Source organism: Protomyctophum parallelum, assembly GCF_964188405.1.
Source record: "Protomyctophum parallelum genome assembly, chromosome: 17".
Lineage (NCBI taxonomy): Eukaryota > Metazoa > Chordata > Actinopteri > Myctophiformes > Myctophidae > Protomyctophum > Protomyctophum parallelum.
The window spans coordinates 18999918-19021706 of NC_139719.1; the positions used below are offsets into that span (position 1 = coordinate 18999918).

General features: G+C 42.3%; 1 protein-coding gene across 1 annotated transcript; it reads right to left on the reverse strand.

The window, feature by feature from the left end:
• Positions 1 to 843: 843 nt before the first annotated feature.
• ankrd22 (ankyrin repeat domain 22) lies at positions 844 to 7959 on the reverse strand. Its single transcript, XM_083786826.1, has 6 exons — positions 7682 to 7959; positions 5618 to 5809; positions 4809 to 4916; positions 3566 to 3643; positions 3031 to 3129; positions 844 to 1553 (listed from the first exon to the last, which is right to left on the reverse strand). Exons 1-6 carry the CDS (start codon positions 7700 to 7702, stop codon positions 1476 to 1478), a joined length of 576 nt encoding a protein of 191 aa, XP_083642952.1. The 5' UTR covers positions 7703 to 7959; the 3' UTR covers positions 844 to 1475.
• Positions 7960 to 21789: the final 13830 nt, after the last annotated feature.

The window sequence follows — 21789 nt, forward strand, 5'->3', positions numbered from 1 at the left end:
TGTTCTTATTAACCACCTTCAACCAGGCCTAAATCATTTAAGAACATGTCAAAAACATGGCGATAATATTATCTTCAATCAATCATCAATATAATGAATGTGTGCGACAATTTGTTACTTTTGCATGACACTGCCATATAGGGCGTCAATTTCAAAACCAAAAGAAAAGAGAAAAAAAGATGGAGCTAAAGGTTTCTAGCCTGGCTAATAAGCCAGACCGAATCAGCCGTTGGCAAAAAAAAGTTGCCTGCCGGTGGTGTGATTTGAGTCTGGCTTATTAGCCAGGCTAAAAGGTTTCTGCCCGACAGCAATGTTAGATAGACACTACTGTCCTCCCCTTTCATATTCTTATTTCTGAAAAGTGCTTAAACACTACTGTCCTCCCCTTTCATATTCTTATTTCTGAAAAGTGCTTAAACACTACTGTCCTCCCCTTTCATATTCTTATTTCTGAAAAGTGCTTAAACACTACTGTCCTCCCCTTTCATATTCTTATTTCTGAAAAGTGCTTAAACACTACTGTCCTCCCCTTTCATATTCTTATTTCTGAAAAGTGCTTAAACACTACTGTCCTCCCCTTTCATATTCTTATTTCTGAAAAGTGCTTAAACACTACTGTCCTCCCCTTTCATATTCTTATTTCTGAAAAGTGCTTAACATCTGTATCACTGAAAAACAACTTCAGTTTGTCTTCCATGTACTGTTTATCTTTAGAAATAGGAAAAGAAAGATGTGATGCAACCATTTAGGATGATCGGCTAAAATAGTTTTCTACTGTTTGTACTGCTTTGTAACTAATACATTTAACTTTAGTATTTAACCCATTTACTAGGCATGAAAAATGTATTTTTAAAATGTATTTTTGCTGAAAAACCTCATGTTTCTATATCAGTGGTTCTCAATATTTAATGTCAAGGACCCCACAAATTATATGTAATATGCCCCCCCCCCCCCTCATTCAATCAAAGCATACAAAGAAGCATATCCTTCTATAGAATAACCTTCAAAACAATCAAAACAAATATGTACAAAGCATGTACAACACACACTAACATCAAAGGAAACATCGAAAATAAATGTATAAATATATACACTTTAAAGTGTATTGTTTAAGATGGCCGGAAACGTTACTAGTGTTGGAATTAACTGTCCTGTTCTCATTTATTTCTATCGGTCTTTATATAGATATTACAGACCTGTCTGTCTGTTTATATCTGTCTGCCTGTCAGTTATTGCATCTAATGAAAAGGGTATCTTTGGAAGACAAAGAAGAGGTCCCACACACTGTCAGACACTTGCCAAAAAAAGAAAAGTGTCTGTCCTGATGTCTTTCAAAGATACCCTTTTCATTATGTGCTCTATTGCCCTGCACCTGTCACACCAGCCAGTTTTGACGTGTGCAATGCATCAGCTTTTTTGCTATAAAGTTATTGCATCTCAACATCTGTCTGTCTGTCTGTCTGTGTGTCTGTGTGTCAGTGTGTCTTTCTCAGCATGTAGACGATCTTGTGAAACTTCAGCCTGGTGGCGACATCCAGTGCCGTCTCCCCACACTAGAGGTAGAGACAGAGACAGGAGAGATGTGTCATGTTTGCATAAGAACAGTTCTAAACACAGTCTTTCCCAAACCAACAGATCATTCCAAACCAGCCATGTTATTTGTTCAAGGAATACACTTCAAAGGACAGTCCACCGTGCCAAGAATGATAATGTAATGTCCTTTTAAAAATCGTGGCAGTTGACCACAGGGTGGCACTATTTAGCTATTAATAGGGTTATAGTTTTAAACTTGATCATCCTGAAGAGTAGTTGCAGGGTCTCTTGAAAGGCACTTCAAATGCAATTCATGTTAGGGTTTGTTCAAAGGTGACACAGAGGCCCTCCAGAACAACTCAAGAAGCAAGCACCTCACTCAAACCAAGGTTATTTTACACGGTACTTCAATTTAATTCACGATACTATGAAAACACATGAACATGACTGGACATGATGCTACTCTGAACAGCGACAAGTACGCTGGTGAGTAGGGGACTATAATATAATATACCGTTACTTCTGTTCTTACAGTAGCCTATAGAGGGTATGCGCATGCAGTGAATGGGAAATCGAGTGGCAAAGTGAGTTTAATGTTGTTTAACCGCGTTGTTTAATGCAATCAGATTTTTGCCACTCCGTAGGCGTCCCCAAACTTCCCACATAACTTCTGGGTATGATGATGATGTCACTCCCATACCCTCTATTCTAGATGGTAACAGGATAGGTGGGGGCACCAAGGAAGAGCGGGCACCTCTGTGTTAAATATATATTATTTGGAAAATGTTTACGTAAAAGTGAAGAATACATGATCAGAACATGCTTAAACGTTCGACAATTAAGGCCTACATTGTCAACAATTGCTACAAACTCATTTTGGGGCATACACAAGCCGTTGAAGGATAAAATTGAGTCTGATCTTAATGTACCGTGGCATATTCACATCATGTATACTTTATGTATTTGACTTTATTTTTTTTACATTGACAAAATAGCCAATTTTTCTTTGAGGTGCCCAGATGTTCCTAGATATACTACTATATATCCCAATAGAGAGTGACATCATCATCATTATCCAAAAAACGACTTTCTGGCCTTGACAGCCCATACATCCGTACAGAAAAGTTGTATTTTATTGCATCAAACGACGATAAGTGACATTAAACTCACTTTGTCACTAATTTTGCCACTCGATTTGCCATTCACTTCATGCATGTGCATTGTGCATACCCTCTAAATACTACCACCTATCCTGTATCCTAGCTCTGGTCCATACTACATAGCTCTAATGCGTTGCATTGATCGCTTTCTGGCCAAAAAGTACCCTTTATACGTGTGGTGGGGGGCTCAGAGTGTTTCCACTAAGGAAAGTAGGTTTTGCGAGCGGCAGGAGTTGAGAGTAACATAGCTTTAAATGCAACGCATTAGAGCTATGGACCAGAGCTACCTGTATCCAGTTATTGGTGTACTGTTGAATGGCGTGTGTAACGTACGTACATTGTTTTGGATTTCCATATCAGGGTTCTTGTCCAGCAGCAGAGGAAGCAGTCGTTCACTCTTCCTCTGACACACATAGTGGAGTGCTGTGTTACCTTTCTGCAACAATAAACACACAGCATTTATACATTCATACATATTGTACTGAATATCAGTGGTTCTCAAAGTGGGATCCAACCAAATACGTATCGATTTGGGGGTCCTTGACTTGAAAAGGTTTGAGAACCACTGTATAGTTACTGTAGTAGAATGTTCAGAATAGTGGATCGAGTGATAAATACCGTAATTTCCGGACTATAAGCCGCACCTGAATATAAGCCGCACCAGCCAAATTTAGGGAAAATCCCATATACAAGCCGCACCGGACTATAAGCCGCAGCTACGTTAGCTCAGAGCCTGAGATGGCTCTGCGTTAGCTGTAAAAATCCATAGATTAGCCGCACCGTTGTATAAACCGCAGGGTTCAAATCATGGGTAAAAAGCTGCGGCTTATATCGGTATATCGATATAATGTGGAATGTTCTGGTAGTCTTACGTAGTCGACAGCATTGATGTCCACCTCAGAACTCAACACCAGCTTCAGAAGCTTCACGTTCTTCCTCTGCTTCTCCTCCTACACACAAATGCACACACACACACACGCATTATAATCTGTTACTTATTATAATCTGTTTTGTTATAATCTCATTATAATGTGCTCTTTTTTATATATTGTCTTCTATTCTATTGTGTTGTGTTTTTGAGGGCCCCTCCAATGCATGGCTTTTGAAGATATTATGGCAGCCAATTTTTTATGTTTGTTCAGAGCACTTATGACATAAATCGTTTGCCAACCCAGTCTATGGACTTTGAGGATAACATTACAATGTTTGTTTAGAGCACTTTACAGAGTCCTTTAGAGCCAGCAAGACTTTAATGTTTGTTTAGGGTACTAAATGACGACGTAAGACGTCATGTGGCCGATATAAATACAGTGGGCCCCTCACTTCACACAAGTGTGATTTTTATCCTCTGTTCTTCTATCCCAGGTGTGGCCCACCTTCACTTAATGCGGCCTGCATGTTAATATCAGAATACAGATATTGTATTGATTTCAGCTGTTACAATTCCAAACCCGCTTTAATTACTTCATGACTACTATTAAATGACTAGTAGCCTACTTAATGACTAGTATTAAAATGTTAGTCTTTTTTGTGTCCAATGTAGTTATTTTAACAGTTCATAAAGTTAACATAACTATAACTAAATGCATTTGAAATTCAAGGTTACTTTTCAGGATTCCAATTCAAAAATAGCAAAACGCGTCGCACTGCGGCGCGTTTTGATCTTGTAGATCGGCTATTTTTAATACGACAGTAATATGCACTGTGGCCCTCTGGAGTGAGTGTGGAACTATAGTGGGCCTTGCCATCATCAAAGTTTCCCACCCCTGTCCTGTTCCTATAATATCCTGTTCTGTTCCACTGTGTTCCAGACCGTACAGTAGTACAGTAACATGATGACTGTTCCACTGTGTTCCAGACAGACAGTACAGCAGTACAGTAACATGATGACTGGTCCACTGTGTTCCAGACCGTGCAGCAGTACAGTAACATGATGACTGGTCCACTGTGTTCCAGACAGACAGTACAGCAGTACAGTAACATGATGACTGGTCCACTGTGTTCCAGACCGTACAGTAGTACAGTAACATGATGACTGTTCCACTGTGTTCCAGACAGACAGTACAGTAGTACAGTACCACTGTGTTCCAGACAGTACAGTAGACAGTACAGTACCATGATGAAGAAGCCTATCAGGAGGATTGGCATCAGAATGATGATCATCAGATAGTCCAGGAAGGTGAAGGTTCTCTTAGCAGCATAGTGAAGAACTGTCCTCCGTTTCTGAGAGAGAGAGAGAGAGAGAGAGAGAGTCAGTCAGAAGATTTTGATATCGTTTTAGTCATTCAGTCTGTTGAATAAAATTCGATTTAATTTTCATCACATTTTAGACTAAATAATAATGATTTTAGTGAACTAAATCTACAGTTGATTTGACAAAGTGTGTCGTAATGTAATATAATATTTATATATATAGCGCCTTTATCCAAGGCACTTTACAGAGATTGTGCATTACATTCACCCACACATTCATACACTGATGGCGGCGGAAACCATGCAAGGCACCAACCAGCTCCATCCATCAGGAGCAAATAGGGGTTCAGAGTCTTGCTCAAGGACACTTCGACACTAACTCAGGGGGAGCCCGGGTTTGAGCTGGCGACCTTGTGCAGGTTACCATCCGGCCACTCTACCCCTGAGCCACTACCGCCACTCTCTAAAAAAAAATATATATAGCGTTGTGAGCTTGTAGATCGGCTATTTCGGAATGTGGTACACACGTGTGTGTGTGTGTGTGTGTGTACTGCGTAGACATAATTGGCAGTATATTTAGTCATAGTTTTAGCCAGAATTTATTTAGTTTTTGTCCAAGAAAAAAAAGGTAGTTGACGAACATTTTTTTCATGTAACAGTGGGTCACACACACACAGGCCCGTCTGTCTGTCAGTCAGAGATCATTAATTGTACATTAGACACAGCCGTACCTTGTTCCTTATAGAGACATCGGCGTTGTTGTCCAGCAGGTACTGCACCAGCCTCACGTTACCACGGCGATAGGCTACGATTAGGGGCGTGTCTCCACCACGTGCCTCTTGAACGTTGATGCTTTTAGGGTCGTTCTTCAACAGCTGGTGGAGACGACGCAGGTCTCCTTCATAGGCTGAGAGACAGGCAGGCTACAGGAGAGGAGAGGAGAGGAGATTATAATTTTACTTCCTGCAGGGGCCGGTTCCTCCGGTTCCATAATGGATGAAGGTGCTATATAAATGCACCATCCTGGGAGTCCAGAGGTCTCAGGTACGATTCCAGCTCTCAGCAATGTGTCAAAGTGTCCCTGAGCAAGACACTTAACTGCTAACTGCTCCCCCCCTCCACGCTCCTCTGCAGGCAGCACAGAAACAGAATTCCCCCCCCCCGCGGGGCGAAATAGCTAGGTATCCAAAACAAATATTTACCATTTTAGTATCCATTGTTGTATACTTTGACTGTATGATAAAGAACAGGTTCTGCCAGCCGCACCTTACAGCGCACACGCTTTCACACACACACACACACACACACACACACACACACACACACACACACACACACAATAAGCTGTGCAAACCTTGCATAGCCCTGCAATAATATTGTGGTTTTAATGGAGGTGTCATGACAAACATATTAGCAAACCTCACATTACATACGGCAATCACTGCTCAGTCTCACATAATGTACAGTTCAGGCTATATTTCACCTGATAAATATTTCATATTTTCAGCTGAAAAGTGAAAATGTAATTCGGGGCAAGGAGCAGATGTTCTTACTCAGCCACATTCCAGTCCAAGCTGGTATGAACTGACTTCAAATAAATGTCTATAGTCTGCTGCCAAAATACCAACCTGAAGAAATCACCTGAGTGATTAACTGAAACATTGTACTAACTACACTATATAATGACAACTCGTGTGACAAATGACAACAGTACTTTTGGAGGGAAGAGAGAACAAGACTATACTGAGACATGTCTCAGATATGTAAATTACTGTTGGGTTGGTTTTAGGTCAAAATGAGTTGTCATTAATGACAACAATTGTTAACCGTCAATATTCAACGGTCCTTCGCTTATTCACTACTAGACAAGACTGGTCATGTGAATATCATTCACATGACTAGTCTAGTGAACCACTTCTATAAAAACAAAACACTGACTTTAGAGGGACACAGAAACTGCCATTTAATTCTTAAAACAAAAATGAACAATAACACATTTGAATGATTTTTCCTCCAAGTAAAGAACATAGTACCATATATATTCCACCCAGCCTAGACTAGTCTCAATTCTGTAAACTTACATAAGCAGTGAACTGATTTGATTCACATTAGCTTCACTAAAGGTGTATGTTCCATTTAGTTCAGCTGTGTTCACCATTATAGCTGAACACAAAATATCTAGTAGGCCTATAGCTTTGGGCAAAGCTAGCCTATAGGCCTACTAGATATTTTGTGTCACATCAACATAAAACAGCAAAACAGATGGGTTTTGAGTGCAATTTGTACATCACACCAAATACTGGATTATCCACCCATGACCCATGTGTAGCTTTTTCACAGTTGTAGGCTATTATACATTTGCTATACTGTTTGATTCAGCCACTCAATGTCGTCAAACTCAAACACATTCTCATTTAGCCTACTTTACCAACCAGATTAGGACATATAGGCACTGTACCAACAATTCTCATATAGCTTAATTGTAGGCTAGTGTTTACTATAGTAAAAACGTAAATGAAGAGTATAGCTCTGATATATAGTAGCTACATTTCTATAGCAGATTGTTGCCCAACAACACGTCACAAAAAAAGATACATTTGCATGCGCACGTATTTGACGTATACACACACAAACAGTTCTAAAGTGTAGACAGACCGACACACACACACTACACACAGTAGCCTCTCTCTCTCGCTGCGCGCGACACAAACACACGCGGCACGAGTCACGACTCTAGTTTCTTTTGTCACTTAGAAGTGGATCACAATCATTCAATCATCGACATCTGATCGTACCTCTGAATACGCCAGCCCCATGTCTCTTGTCTGCTGCTGCTGCTGCTGACGTGAACACACAAGTCAAGAAGACACGCGGACAGCAGAGAACACACCAAATCTGATGATTTACTGTGGGAGATATATTCATAATCCTTCTGAAATGTGCAGTTGATCAGATGATCCATTGACGTGTCCCCGTTTTACTCATCCTTCCTTTCCTTCAGTCAGATTAGCCTGGAGAGAGACTGGTAGTAGGTGTGTTCTTGTTCAGTCGGTAACTTGTTACATGAGTGAGTCATGAGACTCATGACTCATGTCATGTGTGTCAAACCGTCTCCTCTGCCTGCAGGTATAGTAACCTCGCGTCACCGCACCAGGACGTGTTTGCACTAGTACCTGATTCTGATCCTGTCTAGAACCCGCCTACTGTCGGTCTGCATCTTAGAGCCTATAAATTCTAGTCTAAGGTCTGCATACACACTAGGGTGACCAGATGTCCCCCTTTGCGTGGGGCAGTCCCTCAGCCAGGACTTTTCAGGCGTCCCACAAACTGAGACCATGTTCCACATTGTGACAGGCAGGCCTCACTGCTGATTCTGAAACGCCTTAATAGTTAGTCCCCTAAATTCCCTAATAGTTGGCTCTCTTGCCTCTTTTCTGCAAGATGTGTTATTATTATGTCTGTTAAAATAACATGAGAAATAATCCATAGGCTATGGTACCAAGTCGGCCATACCACCCATGACCAAAATTTGCATTTAAAACAAAATGTGAGACATCAGTTTGGATCTGATTCTGGTCACTAAAAGGGCATCAAGGGCTTTCCTGTTGTTCTGTAGCTGCTGTCTATGAGGGCTACATACAGTGGCTCAGTGCAGGGTGACAGGTTTGAACTGCATGGCCAAATTGTGTCTTTAGTGTCTTGAGTCTTTATAGACGGAGCTTGAAACAGAACCTGTATTCTAAGTTGATTCTGGTTGGTTTACATTACTGGTCAGGTCAGTGGAGTCTTTTGAGGCAAGCCCGGCATGTATTGGTATCATTCACTTCACGTTCATATGTGGGGGATAACCCTAGTATGTCCACTAGAGGGTGCACAAGGGCCAGGTTTTGGTGAGACATTATTGAACAGCAATGTCCGTGTTAACCTATGTGACTATGAGTACCAGTAGGGGAAAATGTGGCGCTGTTGTGCCAGAAACAGAGAGAGAGATATAGTGTGGGCTTGACAGCTGACAGCCAGATGTTAACCCATTTCCCAGGATGAAGCATCATTTGCATTGTCAATCCTATTGCTTAACATAAAGTTGGCAAACTGGGACAACAGTTGACAGGGACATGAACCATTGTCTACCAAGTTTGTTGTAGGTTATAGACCTATTATAATTAAATATTTGCATTGCTGTATGACATTACGCACAGCTTCATTTGAATTATTTATCCTGTGGTCCCTGTGAGTTCGGGCCAGCATGGCCTAATACTCACAAAGTGTACAGAGCTGAAATGTGGTCTCACGTTGTCGTTCCTATACTAAACTAAAACAGACAACAAGCTAAAGGAGCTCATGGACACGTTCAAATTGATTTGCTGCTTCACCTCTGTTGCATTAAACTAAAGTGGCACTATATGTAACTTTTTAACTTTTTAATTGAACCAACGTAATCAAAAAAGTCAATCAAAGAACAAGATTCCTTTACAGGATCTCCTCACTGGTCAACAAAAACACCTTGAAGACCTTAACAGGAGCCCTCGTACAAGGTTTCTTTGACTATGCATGCACCTCTTGGTACCACAGCACCTCAAAGGCCCTTAAAACAAGGCTCCAGACCTCCCAAAACAAACTGGTCAGGCTCCTACATGGCCTCACCCCCCGAACCCACCTCACCCCTGCCCACTTTGACAGGCTGGGATGGCTTAGGGTCGATGACAGAGTACAGCATCTTGCAATGGGTCTGGTCCACAAGATTCGATACACCACCAAGATACCCATTTACCTGTCTAAATACTTCCTTAATGTAAACAAAGTCCACACCCACAACACCAGAGGGAGTGCAACAAACCATGTACAACCCAGATTCGGCACAAACAAGGGACTAAATTATTTTCGCTCCTATGCCACCAAAATGTGGAACGCCCTACCAACAGTCATTAAGACATGTGAATCCCTTGACTCCTTCAAAACCGCTCTCAAAGGGCACCTACGGACGGCTGCAATTCGAAACTGCCCCCCCTTTTTCCCCTCACTGTATATGTTTCTTTTCCCTTTTTGCTTCCTTTATGATGAATTCCTGTTCTGTTCTTTAACTATATAGAAGTGTCTATTTGTACGTCTCTAAATGTTTTGATTAATTGAACATGGTGGACCCTGTTGTAAACAAGTGTAATGCTTAATTGGGTCGTCCACTCACAGTTAACTTTATATTGAGTTTGTGCTTGTAATGTACTGTAATTCTGCAAACTGTTAATACATATTTCAATCAATCAATCAAAGTGCAACCACTCCCAGGAACAGCTATGTGTTCACCTATGTGGCCATGAGCACCAGTATATGACTATGAGTACCAGTAGGGGCGCTGTTGTGCCAGAAACAGAGAGAGAGAGAGAGAGATAGTATTAGTGCTGCACTGTTGCAGCACTAGAGAGAGAGAGAGAGAGAGAGAGAGAGAGAGAGAGAGAGAGAGAGAGAGAGAGATAGAGATAGAGATAGAGATAGAGAGAGAGGAGAGTAGGGGGGGAGAGGGGAGTTGCACCACTCAGTTCACACAGGTGTGATTTTTGAGTGGTGCAACCACTCCTACAACCAGCAATGTCCGTGTACACATGCATGTATGTATGTGGCATGTCCATGTTCACCTATGTGGCCATTAGCCAGAAACAGAGAGAGAGATAGTGCTGCAATGTTGCCTGCTAATGAGAGAGAGAGAGAGAGAGAGAGAGAGAGGTGTGGGGGGGGGGAACTGCACCGCTCAGATTTTATGTTCTCTTTGACATGCTCATTTAATGTTAGATTTTCTGAGAGAGAGAGAGAGAGAGAGGTGGGAGGGGGGGGGGGAACTGCACCGCTCAGATTTTATGTTCTCTTTGACATGCTCATTTAATGTTAGATTTTCTACTCCCCACCCCCCCCCTTTACCCCTTCTTCAACCCTTCTGGAGGTTATGCAAAAACGGAAACGCATTTCATTTCACCCACCTCTTTACGCCTGTAAACCAGTGATGTGACAACAAAGTTTCTAAAGTTTATATCTTTGAAAAAAGAATCTTCAAGCTTCAAGCTCCCAATGTGTTGCTGTAATGTAATCATTTTTTTTGCCATTCTTAGTGCGATGGATGAATGGTGATGTGTAATAATGTATATTGAATTTTACATTGAATTGTCATTGAACCACGCCTGATTGATTGATTGAATACTTTATTAGACAAAAATGTAAACATTACAGAGTACAGTCAGATACTTGGTCTAAATTAGCATTGCACCAAAACAATGTCCTTGTGGTCTTGTCTCCATTCGGATCCTAGCGTCCTATATGCCAGTGTTGTTTTCGTCGACTAATACTATGACGAATAATGTTCGTCGACTACCTTTTTTCACTGACGAGAACTACATAAAAACTAAATAGAAACTAAGCCATGATGCCTAAAACTATGACTAAATATACTGTTGATTTTGTCAACAAATATAAACTAGACTAAAATGTTAGGAGGGGACTAGAGATCCAGTATAAGTCATTTTACACTTGGTTGCATGGTAGCAAGTGTAAAATCAGCCATTACGACGGCATCAAGGCCCGCCAAAATACATTTTAGTCGACTAAATCACCTGTAGATTTAGTCGACTAAAATCTTATGATATTTAGTCGACTACACAACTAGACCAACTAAAACATTCCGGGTGTCTAAAATGTGACTAAAAGTATAAATGAAAACTATTCAAGAGACTGACTAAAACTAAAATATAAATTTGCTGCCAAAAACAACACTGTCCTAGGCTACTGCAGTACTGTATGTATTGTACAGATACAGTACCGTATATAGACAGCATTCCCTTCTCCTTTAGATCTTCCCCCTCTAGCTGTTGAATCTTCTAAATCCAGGCTCTAGACTCTGTTCTATTCACGACCTCACCAAACCCCTGCTCGGTATGCTTAGTGGCTCAAGGCAGAGGACAGCAACTTGCAGTGCATGGGCCTGGTCTTGTTATTATTGATTGTTCTGTTGTGCTGCTTGTAGGTAGCCTATTGTTCTGTACAACAGTGGTTCCCAAAGTGGGGTCCGGGGACCCACAGGGGTCCTTGAGGGAGTTCCAGGTGGGTCCCCACCCCAGCTAAATGATAGCTTGGAACCAAATGGACCCAATTATGGGCCTGTAACTCTGAGAGTGTACAAATGGTCCTGGATAAGGGTCCATTTGGTTCCGTTTGTCAAGGGATTTGCATGTCTTAATGACAGTTGGTATAGGGCGTTCCACATTTTAATTGGTGCGAAAATAAATTTCGTCCCTTGTTTGTGCCGAATCTGGGTTGCACATGGTTTGTTGAACTATATCCCTCCTCTGGTGTTGTGGGTGTGAACTATATCCCTCCTCTGGTGTTGTGGGTGTGAACTATATCCCTCCTCTGGTGTTGTGGGTGTGGACTATATCCCTCCTCTGGTGTTGTGGGTGTGAACTATATCCCTCCTCTGGTGTTGTGGGTGTGGACTATATCCCTCCTCTGGTGTTGTGGGTGTGGACTTCACATGGTTTGTTGAACTATATCCCTCCTCTGGTGTTGTGGGTGTGAACTATATCCCTCCTCTGGTGTTGTGGGTGTGAACTATATCCCTCCTCTGGTGTTGTGGGTGTGGACTTCACATGGTTTGTTGAACTATATCCCTCCTCTGGTGTTGTGGGTGTGAACTATATCCCTCCTCTGGTGTTGTGGGTGTGAACTATATCCCTCCTCTGGTGTTGTGGGTGTGAACTATATCCCTCCTCTGGTGTTGTGGGTGAACTACATCCCTCCTCTGGTGTTGTGGGTGTGAACTATATCCCTCCTCTGGTGTTGTGGGTGTGAACTATATCCCTCCTCTGGTGTTGTGGGTGTGAACTATATCCCTCCTCTGGTGTTGTGGGTGTGGACTTCGTTGATCAGTCCATAAGTTGGTCATCACTCTGCAACAGCTAGGGATGTTTGTACAGCTATTGTATGTTGTGAGTGAGTCATCATCTTCTTCACACAGTCCCCACACACACACACACACACACACACACACACACACACACACACACACACACACACACACACACACACACACACACACACCGCCTGCCTATGGCCTTGGCTGGCTCTGTTGATTTGAATGGTTATTCAAATGAGGCGTGTGCGTTTGTGCGCGTGTGCGTGCGTGTGAGTGTGTGTGTGAGTGTGTGTGTGTGTGTGTGTGTGTGGGGGGGGGGACTGTGTGTGTAACAAGATGTAGTCTCCGCCCCTTTTTACAAACAGACAACCCCTCAGAGGGATCGCCGCTGTGTCAGCAATGGGGAGTTTGACTGTGTTTTGAGATTCGACTCTTTTGTACCAAAATTTGTCAAACCAAAATCTCAGAATTCACACCATTATTTTCTCAGCGTTATTATAGTTCTCACTAATAACGCTAGTAACTTGTACTATACATGTCATCATATTGATTGATTGAAATATTTATTAACAGTTTGCAGAATTACAGTAGCCTACATTTCGAGCACAACTCAATACAAAAACTGTTAACTGTGAGTGGACGACCCGGCCAATAAAGCACTCCACTTGGTTACAAGAGGGTCCACCCTTTGTTCAATTCATCAAAACATTTAGAGATGTACAAATAGACACTTTAGATATATAGAACATCATCATCATCAAGATCAATCATTAATGTGTCAAATAGAAATAACAAGTCGACTCATGCCCTGAAAAAGCCACTGCCATACAGCTGCAGCCTGCAGACATACAGTACCCATCTAATTATTTAAATGCCCTATATAGAAATAATTTTGGTTTATAAAAAACAAAACCTTTTTTGTCAACTAAGGCTATTTAAGCCATAAGGATCTTCTCTTCTTCGGCTCTTTCATAAACAGAACGGGGAACCCCTTTGGGTGTTTCAAGCATTACTTTAGCTGTTGAAAAATAGCATATCTACAAGCTCGTAGCACGGCACTCGGCTCAGAACTATGAGCTTGTAGATCTGCTATTTTTGAGAAATCATGAAAATGTTGCACAAATCTTTGAATATATTTTCTTTCAGAGCAAACGTTTTTAACTAAAATATTTGCTTCTGGGGGGTCACTGGAACTACATATTTTGAGATGGGGGTCCGTGGCCCAATATAGATAATTCTGGGGATCCTTGACATGAAAAAGGTTGAGCAGCACTGGCATAGAAACATAGGAATTTCAGAAAAAGATTTTGGATTTTAGAAGCCTTATTTTCTTTTAGAATTGGCCATAGTCCAAAATGGGTTAATTTCCATCCGGTCACCGCCACCGATTTCATCCAATCAGAGAAAATAACTATCAGGACTTCACTTGCAGGATCGAAGGACAACCCTGATCGGATCGAATTCACATTTAACGGATCGTTTGTGAGTTTCACATTACTGTCCCATCCCACCACACACACACACGCTGGGCTCAGGCACATCTTCGCGCACACACCACCATTCACCACCATGCTCAGTCAGTAGAGCATCATTCTCTGCATGATATAAACCAAACACATGGCATCTGCCTGGTATAAACTCAGCTCTCTTCATCGGAGGAAGCCTTTTCAGCCATTTTATTATCGCTGCTAGTATTAAATCCAACAACATTCTAGATATAAAAGTCTCGGTCTCATCATGGAGCATAATGGGGAATATGACTTGAGTCACTGACTGACCGAAGCGGGGACCTTTAAATCATTCTGAAAGGGACAGCGGCGTGTGGGCGACACAAGGAATATAGTCGGTGTGACATTTGATTTAAGTGGTGGAGGGACACCCGTCTCTCTCTCTCCTCCCACATGTGGAAGCATTGAGCTGAGCAGCAGTGATGCCTAACAGGGGAGGCAGGTTGTGGCGCTGAACCGTAGCGAGGAAGAGGTAAATAAATCACATTTATTCATTCATTACTTTGCCATTTTCCCCCCTGTAGGCCTACAGAGAAATCGGTGTCTTATTAGAAGAGACGGCAATTGTAAGCTACTATCGTTAATTAAGTTAACTCATGGGGGTCTCTCTGGCTCTGGGACTGGGAGTGTACGAAATGTAACCAAATGGTCCGTTTGGTTACATTTTGTACACTCCCAGAGAGAGTTGCAAATGGATTATCACCATTCACCAGTGGGGATTTTGACTGTGTTTGAACACAATCGACTCTCCTCTTCTCGCCTCTGCTTGTGTTGGTGTGATACTACCGGTGAATCGGATTGTGTGTGTGAGATGAAATCAGAACGTGAAGGACTTTAAATCGCCATGAGACTGAAAGACACGAGGTCGGTCAGGTTGGAGAGAGAGAGAGAGAGAGAGAGAGAGAGAGCGAGAGAGAGCGCTGTGTGCGCAGGTGCGTGAATGTAGAAGAGCAGCATATTTATACAGTATAGTAGTGAATGGAGGGTGTGTACACTGACTGTGTGTGTGTGTTGGGGGGGGGGGGATGTGTGTTTGACAACTATAAAAATGCAGCTAGCTATACTCTTTTATTATAGTATAAAACACTAAAATGAAGGGGTGTGTGTGTGTGTTGTAACATGTTGACAATGAATGATTCATTGTTAGAAACAAAGATACTCGTGTCAATCTGGGTGAGAGAGTGAGAGCACCGTGTGGGCTGCCAGGGCTGGGATCTCTAGCCACAAGCAACTCATTTCTAGTTTTAATTTCTTGAATCTAGAGTTGCAACACCAACCATTGACAGTCACAGCCCATACTGTACATCCAAACTAACAGCCCTAACAGATTAGACCTATCTGATTATTATTATTAAATAACGTTAAACTCACTAACATTGAAGCTGGAAAGCTTGAATATCCTTTTTTGTTTAATAAAAATGTGATACTTTCTGTGAATAAATGTGCAACTTTGAAACGGGTTGTACGCAGGACCGCTGAGTGATTTCCAACGAGCTAAAAATGATCACCTGCATGGAATTCATTGACCAAAAGTAGTGTTCTTAAAGTACCAAAAGTAGAAAGTATACTCGTGCAATTATATCCATTTCAAGTTCTCAAATGTATAACAATCTTTTGTAAATAGCAGAACTACAAGCCCACAATGCATGTCTATGATGCATTTTTGTTAAACGAAAACTTTGCAGATAGGATAAGTCAAGCTTTCCGTAGCCTACAACTGCAATGTTGTAGCCCCTCTCAGAACCCCCCGTAAAGATTCTGACATTTGGATGTACTACAAGGAGGGTACCTCTTCAGTTTGTTAGCCCACTATAGGACGCAGCTGTACATACCGTCGGAAACGTCATCTCTGCGGCCTTTGAGTGATTGTGATATGTTTCAAACTAAGCATATAGCTATAGGAGACAACGGAAACGTCTGAGAATTTTTCCTTTGGCGCAGAAGCCGTTAAGTATTTTTGTGTGTGACTAGGCCTACTGACTGACAACTCACTACTTTTTCATATTGGCTGTGTGTGTGTGAGAGAGAGAGAGAGAGACAATAGGCCTAGTACTGATCACCTGAATTTCCAAATCAGGAATGCAATATTGTTTTTCCCAGGCCAGGCTGGTTGTTCGCTCGGGTTCGCCAAGTGCCAGCCTGAAGGTCGCGGCCTTAAGGCCTATTCATATTCTGGATTTTCGGTGGTGAGGTGACCACCGCTCCGGTGGTGAGCTGACCACCGGAGCTGAAATAACGTTGAGCGGTGGTGAGTAAAAACAGAGAGAAGGGCTGGAGCGGTGGCGGTGGTTTGCTCTTCACCGCGGCTCGTGACGTCATGTTGTAGTTCGGAAAATCCAGAGTATGTATGAGCCTTTATATTAACAAAACTAAGGAACAACAAGCGCTCGTCTTCCCCAGCTCTCCAGGGGAAAACCATATAGCATCTGGGGAAATAAAGCTTACCTCACTGCAAACAGCTGTGAACAGTATCTCTACCGGGCTCAGAGACAATGTGAACACTATACTGTTTACTACTCGTGTGCGACTGGAGGAAGTGGCGAGCTACAGAAATAGAATGAGACAGACGAGGGCCATCGTGTACTGTTGTAGTGAGGTTCCTTCATAGAGGTGTACTGTTGTAGTGTGGTTCCTTTACAGAGGTGTACTGTTGTAGTGAGGTTCCTTCACAGAGGTGTACTGTTGTAGTGTGGTTCCTTCATAGAGGTGCACTGTTGTAGTGTGGTTCCTTTACAGAGGTGTACTGTTGTAGTGAGGTTCCTTCACAGAGGTGTACTGTTGTAGTGAGGTTCCTTCACGGAGGTGTACTGTTGTAGTGTGGTTCCTTCATAGAGGTGCACTGTTGTAGTGTGGTTCCTTCATAGAGGTGTACTGTTGTAGTGAGGTTCCTTCATAGAGGTGTACTGTTGTAGTGAGGTTCCTTTACAGAGGTGTACTGTTGTAGTAAGGTTCCTTCATAGAGGTGTACTGTTGTAGTGAGGTTCCTTCACAGAGGTGTGCTGTTGTAGTGAGGTTCCTTCACAGAGGTGTACTGTTGTAGTGAGGTTCCTTCATAGAGGTGTACTGTTGTAGTGTGGTTCCTTCATAGAGGTGTACTGTTGTAGTGAGGTTCCTTCATAGAGGTGTACTGTTGTAGTGAGGTTCCTTCATAGAGGTGTACTGTTGTAGTCATGTTGTAGTTCGGTGGTCACCTAACCACCGAAAATCCAGAGTATGTATGAGCCTTTATAGTAAGAGGTGTACTGTTGTAGTGAGGTTCCTTCATAGAGGTGTACTGTGGTTCCTTCACAGAGGTGTACTGTTGTAGTCAGGTTCCTTCATAGAGGTGTACTGTTGTAGTGAGATTCCTTCATAGAGGTGTACTGTTGTATTGAGGTTCCTTCATAGAGGTGTACTGTTGTAGTCAGGTTCCTTCACAGAGGTGTACTGTTGTAGTCAGGTTCCTTCACAGAGGTGTACTGTTGTAGTGTGGTTCCTTCATAGAGGTGTACTGTTGTAGTGTGGTTCCTTCATAGAGGTGTACTGTTGTAGTGAGGTTCCTTCACAGAGGTGTACTGTTGTAGTGAGGTTCCTTCATAGAGGTGTACTGTTGTAGTGTGGTTCCTTCATAGAGGTGTACTGTTGTAGTGTGGTTCCTTCATAGAGGTGTACTGTTGTAGTGAGGTTCTTTCATAGAGGTGTACTGTTGTAGTGAGGCTCCTTCACAGAGGTGTACTGTTGTAGTAAGGTTCCTTCATAGAGGTGTACTGTTGTAGTGAGGTTCCTTCATAGAGGTGTACTGTTGTAGTGAGGTTATTTCATAGAGGTGTACTGTTGTAGTAAGGTTCCTTCATAGAGGTGTACTGTTGTAGTGTGGTTCCTTCATAGAGGTGTACTGTTGTAGTGAGGTTATTTCATAGAGGTGTACTGTTGTAGTAAGGTTCCTTCATAGAGGTGTACTGTTGTAGTGAGGTTCCTTCATAGAGGTGTACTGTTGTAGTGAGGTTATTTCATAGAGGTGTACTGTTGTAGTGAGGTTCCTTCACAGAGGTGTACTGTTGTAGTAAGGTTCCTTCATAGAGGTGTACTGTTGTAGTGAGGTTCCTTCATAGAGGTGTACTGTTGTAGTGAGGTTCCTTTACAGAGGTGTACTGTTGTAGTAAGGTTCCTTCATAGAGGTGTACTGTTGTAGTGAGGTTCCTTCATAGAGGTGTACTGTTGTAGTGAGGTTCCTTCATAGAGGTGTACTGTTGTAGTGAGGTTCCTTCATAGAGGTGTACTGTTGTAGTGAGGTTCCTTCATAGAGGTGTACTGTTGTAGTGAGGTTATTTCATAGAGGTGTACTGTTGTAGTGAGGTTATTTCATAGAGGTGTACTGTTGTAGTGAGGTTATTTCATAGAGGTGTACTGTTGTAGTGAGGTTATTTCATAGAGGTGTACTGTTGTAGTAAGGTTCCTTCATAGAGGTGTACTGTTGTAGTAAGGTTCCTTCATAGAGGTGTACTGTTGTAGTGAGGTTATTTCATAGAGGTGTACTGTTGTAGTGAGGTTATTTCATAGAGGTGTACTGTTGTATTGAGGTTCCTTCATAGAGGTGTACTGTTGTAGTGAGGTTATTTCATAGAGGTGTACTGTTGTAGTAAGGTTCCTTCATAGAGGTGTACTGTTGTAGTGAGGTTATTTCATAGAGGTGTACTGTTGTAGTGAGGTTCCTTCATAGAGGTGTACTGTTGTAGTGAGGTTATTTCATAGAGGTGTACTGTTGTAGTGATGTTCCTTCATAGAGGTGTACTGTTGTAGTGAGGTTCCTTCATAGAGGTGTACTGTTGTATTGAGGTTCCTTCATAGAGGTGTACTGTTGTAGTGAGGTTATTTCATAGAGGTGTACTGTTGTAGTGAGGTTATTTCATAGAGGTGTACTGTTGTAGTAAGGTTCCTTCATAGAGGTGTACTGTTGTAGTAAGGTTCCTTCATAGAGGTGTACTGTTGTAGTGAGGTTATTTCATAGAGGTGTACTGTTGTAGTGAGGTTATTTCATAGAGGTGTACTGTTGTATTGAGGTTCCTTCATAGAGGTGTACTGTTGTAGTGAGGTTATTTCATAGAGGTGTACTGTTGTAGTAAGGTTCCTTCATAGAGGTGTACTGTTGTAGTGTGGTTCCTTCACAGAGGTGTACTGTTGTAGTGAGGTTCCTTCACAGAGGTGTACTGTTGTAGTGAGGTTCCTTCATAGAGGTGTACTGTTGTAGTGAGGTTCCTTCATAGAGGTGTACTGTTGTAGTGAGGTTCCTTCACAGAGGTGTACTGTTGTAGTGAGGTTCCTTCACAGAGGTGTACTGTTGTAGTGAGGTTCCTTCATAGAGGTGTACTGTTGTAGTGAGGTTCCTTCATAGAGGTGTACTGTTGTAGTGAGGTTCCTTCACAGATTGCCAGCTGTCTCATCACTTCACACTGACTGTCTGAACTGAATGGTTGACTGACTGACTGATTAGTAACTGACTGACTAGTAACTGTCTGACAGACTGAATACTGACTGACTGACATTTATCGACTGACTGACTGACAAGTTACAACTGACTCTGTCTGTCCGTCTGACTGACAGGCTGAAGCTGCATTAACACCAAATATGTCAGTCGATGGATACAATTAAATTCTCACTCAGCGGAGAGCTAGAGCATGCAATGCCGCCTCACATTTGACGAGTGCAGCTTAACTGACCAGCCGGACACTGACGGACTGACTGACTGCCAACTGACTCACCCATCTCTCTATTGCAGTCTTCTGTGTCTCTGCTGTCAAGCTGACCGAGCAGCTATCTTTCAGCGAAAGCTTTCCCCACAGTAACAGAAAGCAGAAGAGACGCTAGTAGTAATCCGGTCAAGTGGTTCAAGTTGTGCATCACATCTTACCTGTACTACTGCATGGGTCTTCAACAGGGGGGTCCCTTCCAGTTACTACTGGAAGGGACTACACTACTCCAAATGTCTCCTTGTGTGATAGGAACTTTTTTTTCTTTCTTTTCTTACAGTAACCACTTGGGAACGTTTAGCCAAAAATAAGAGGTTTGGTGTGGACTGTAGAGGGAAAAAGAGCTGACCAAGTACAGAGCCAAAGGTCAAGTTTACATAGGCCTCATTCTGTGTGTCATGGCCGCCTTAATGCATTTCCAATGGGAGTCACATGGTTTGATGACACATGGGGGGGGAACTGGTCGGAATAACATGTTCCTTCCAACGTGCTACGTCCGGCCCGGGGGAAACGCTCCCATGTCAGGTGAAAAGAAGCAGCATCAGAGGTCAGTCCGCTGCCCCCCCCCCCCCCCCCAGGTTGGCAGAGGAAGTGTAGCGCCCAGGATTACATTAGATAATTGACACTGGGTGGAAAAAATGGGTTGCAAAATTGTGGGATGAAACATTAAAAAAAAAGAAGAAGAACGTTGTGACTCCCATTGGAAATGCTTTGAGGCGGCCATGACAGTTGACACACAGAATACACCGGACACTAGTGTGTTTTAGGTGCGAATGAGGCCTTAGTATTGAGGGTTTAAGTGGTTAACTGCCTGAAAATACATCCACCGCAGATAATAGTGCTGTCAACAAACACAAAAATCTGACCAGTCTGAAGTGAGTGGTGCTGTACTGTACTCATGCTGTAGTACTGTACTGTACAAGCCCTCCTCCCTTGGGGGGGGGGGGGGGGGGGTCCCTGTATTGAGGGCCAAAGTGTGTTTATGTCAGCAGTGGTAAACAGGAAGTATGCTGTTACTCACGACAACGACACATTAGGCCTACTACTAGTCTGACCTCTGTGACCTCTGTCACTGATGACGTGTTTTTAAACGCCTCTCTCTCTCTCTCTCTCTGTGGTGACTATCATATAGTTACTATGGTTACAATGCCTTTTGTTTTGTGCTTTTTGTTTTTCGGAAGATGTTCTTTGCATAACATATACCTGAAAGAACGGCAAAAATTAGCAGATCCACAAGGTCAAAACATGTCGCTTCATGGTGCGTTTTGAGCTTGTAGATCTGCTATTTTGGATACTAGTCTGTCAAGCTGTAGTATGATCAAACTAGAGCATTAATTTACGAAAAGACACAAACAAGTTCAAACATGGAGATAAGAGGTGACCAGAGGAAAAAAGCTTTTTTTTATTTTAATTTTTTCAAAATGAGTTAATAGCACAAGCAGACTCTTCACATACTAGAGCATGTCTGAAATAAGTGTCAAAGCTGAAATTGACATGTAAATATGAAAAAAATGCTTAAACATGTAGCTATTGTAATGTTAGAGACCACAGAAGTGAACCTTTCAAGCCTGTTTTCTCAACTCGCTGTTTTCTGCAAGACATTACTCTATAAGCCATATCTCCAAACTGGTGGGTCAAACTGAACAACCAATATGTCAATTTGAAGCTATGATTCCCTGCTTTGATATGAAATGAAAAAACAAAAATTCAACAAATTCCAATGGCAGTCTCCCAGTCAAATTTTGTGTGTGTGTGTGTGTGTGTGTGTGTGTGTG

Bases quoted from the DNA above. Each gene is read 5' to 3' on its own strand.
- ankrd22 (XM_083786826.1), bottom strand. From the start codon at position 7,702: ATGGGGCTGGCGTATTCAGAG. The intron at 5,810-7,681 runs GTACGATCAGAT...CCTCTCCTGTAG, and splicing joins TGGGGCTGGCGTATTCAGAG to CCTGCCTGTCTCTCAGCCTA. The intron at 3,130-3,565 runs GTAAGACTACCA...TTATTGTTGCAG, and splicing joins ACATCAATGCTGTCGACTAC to AAAGGTAACACAGCACTCCA.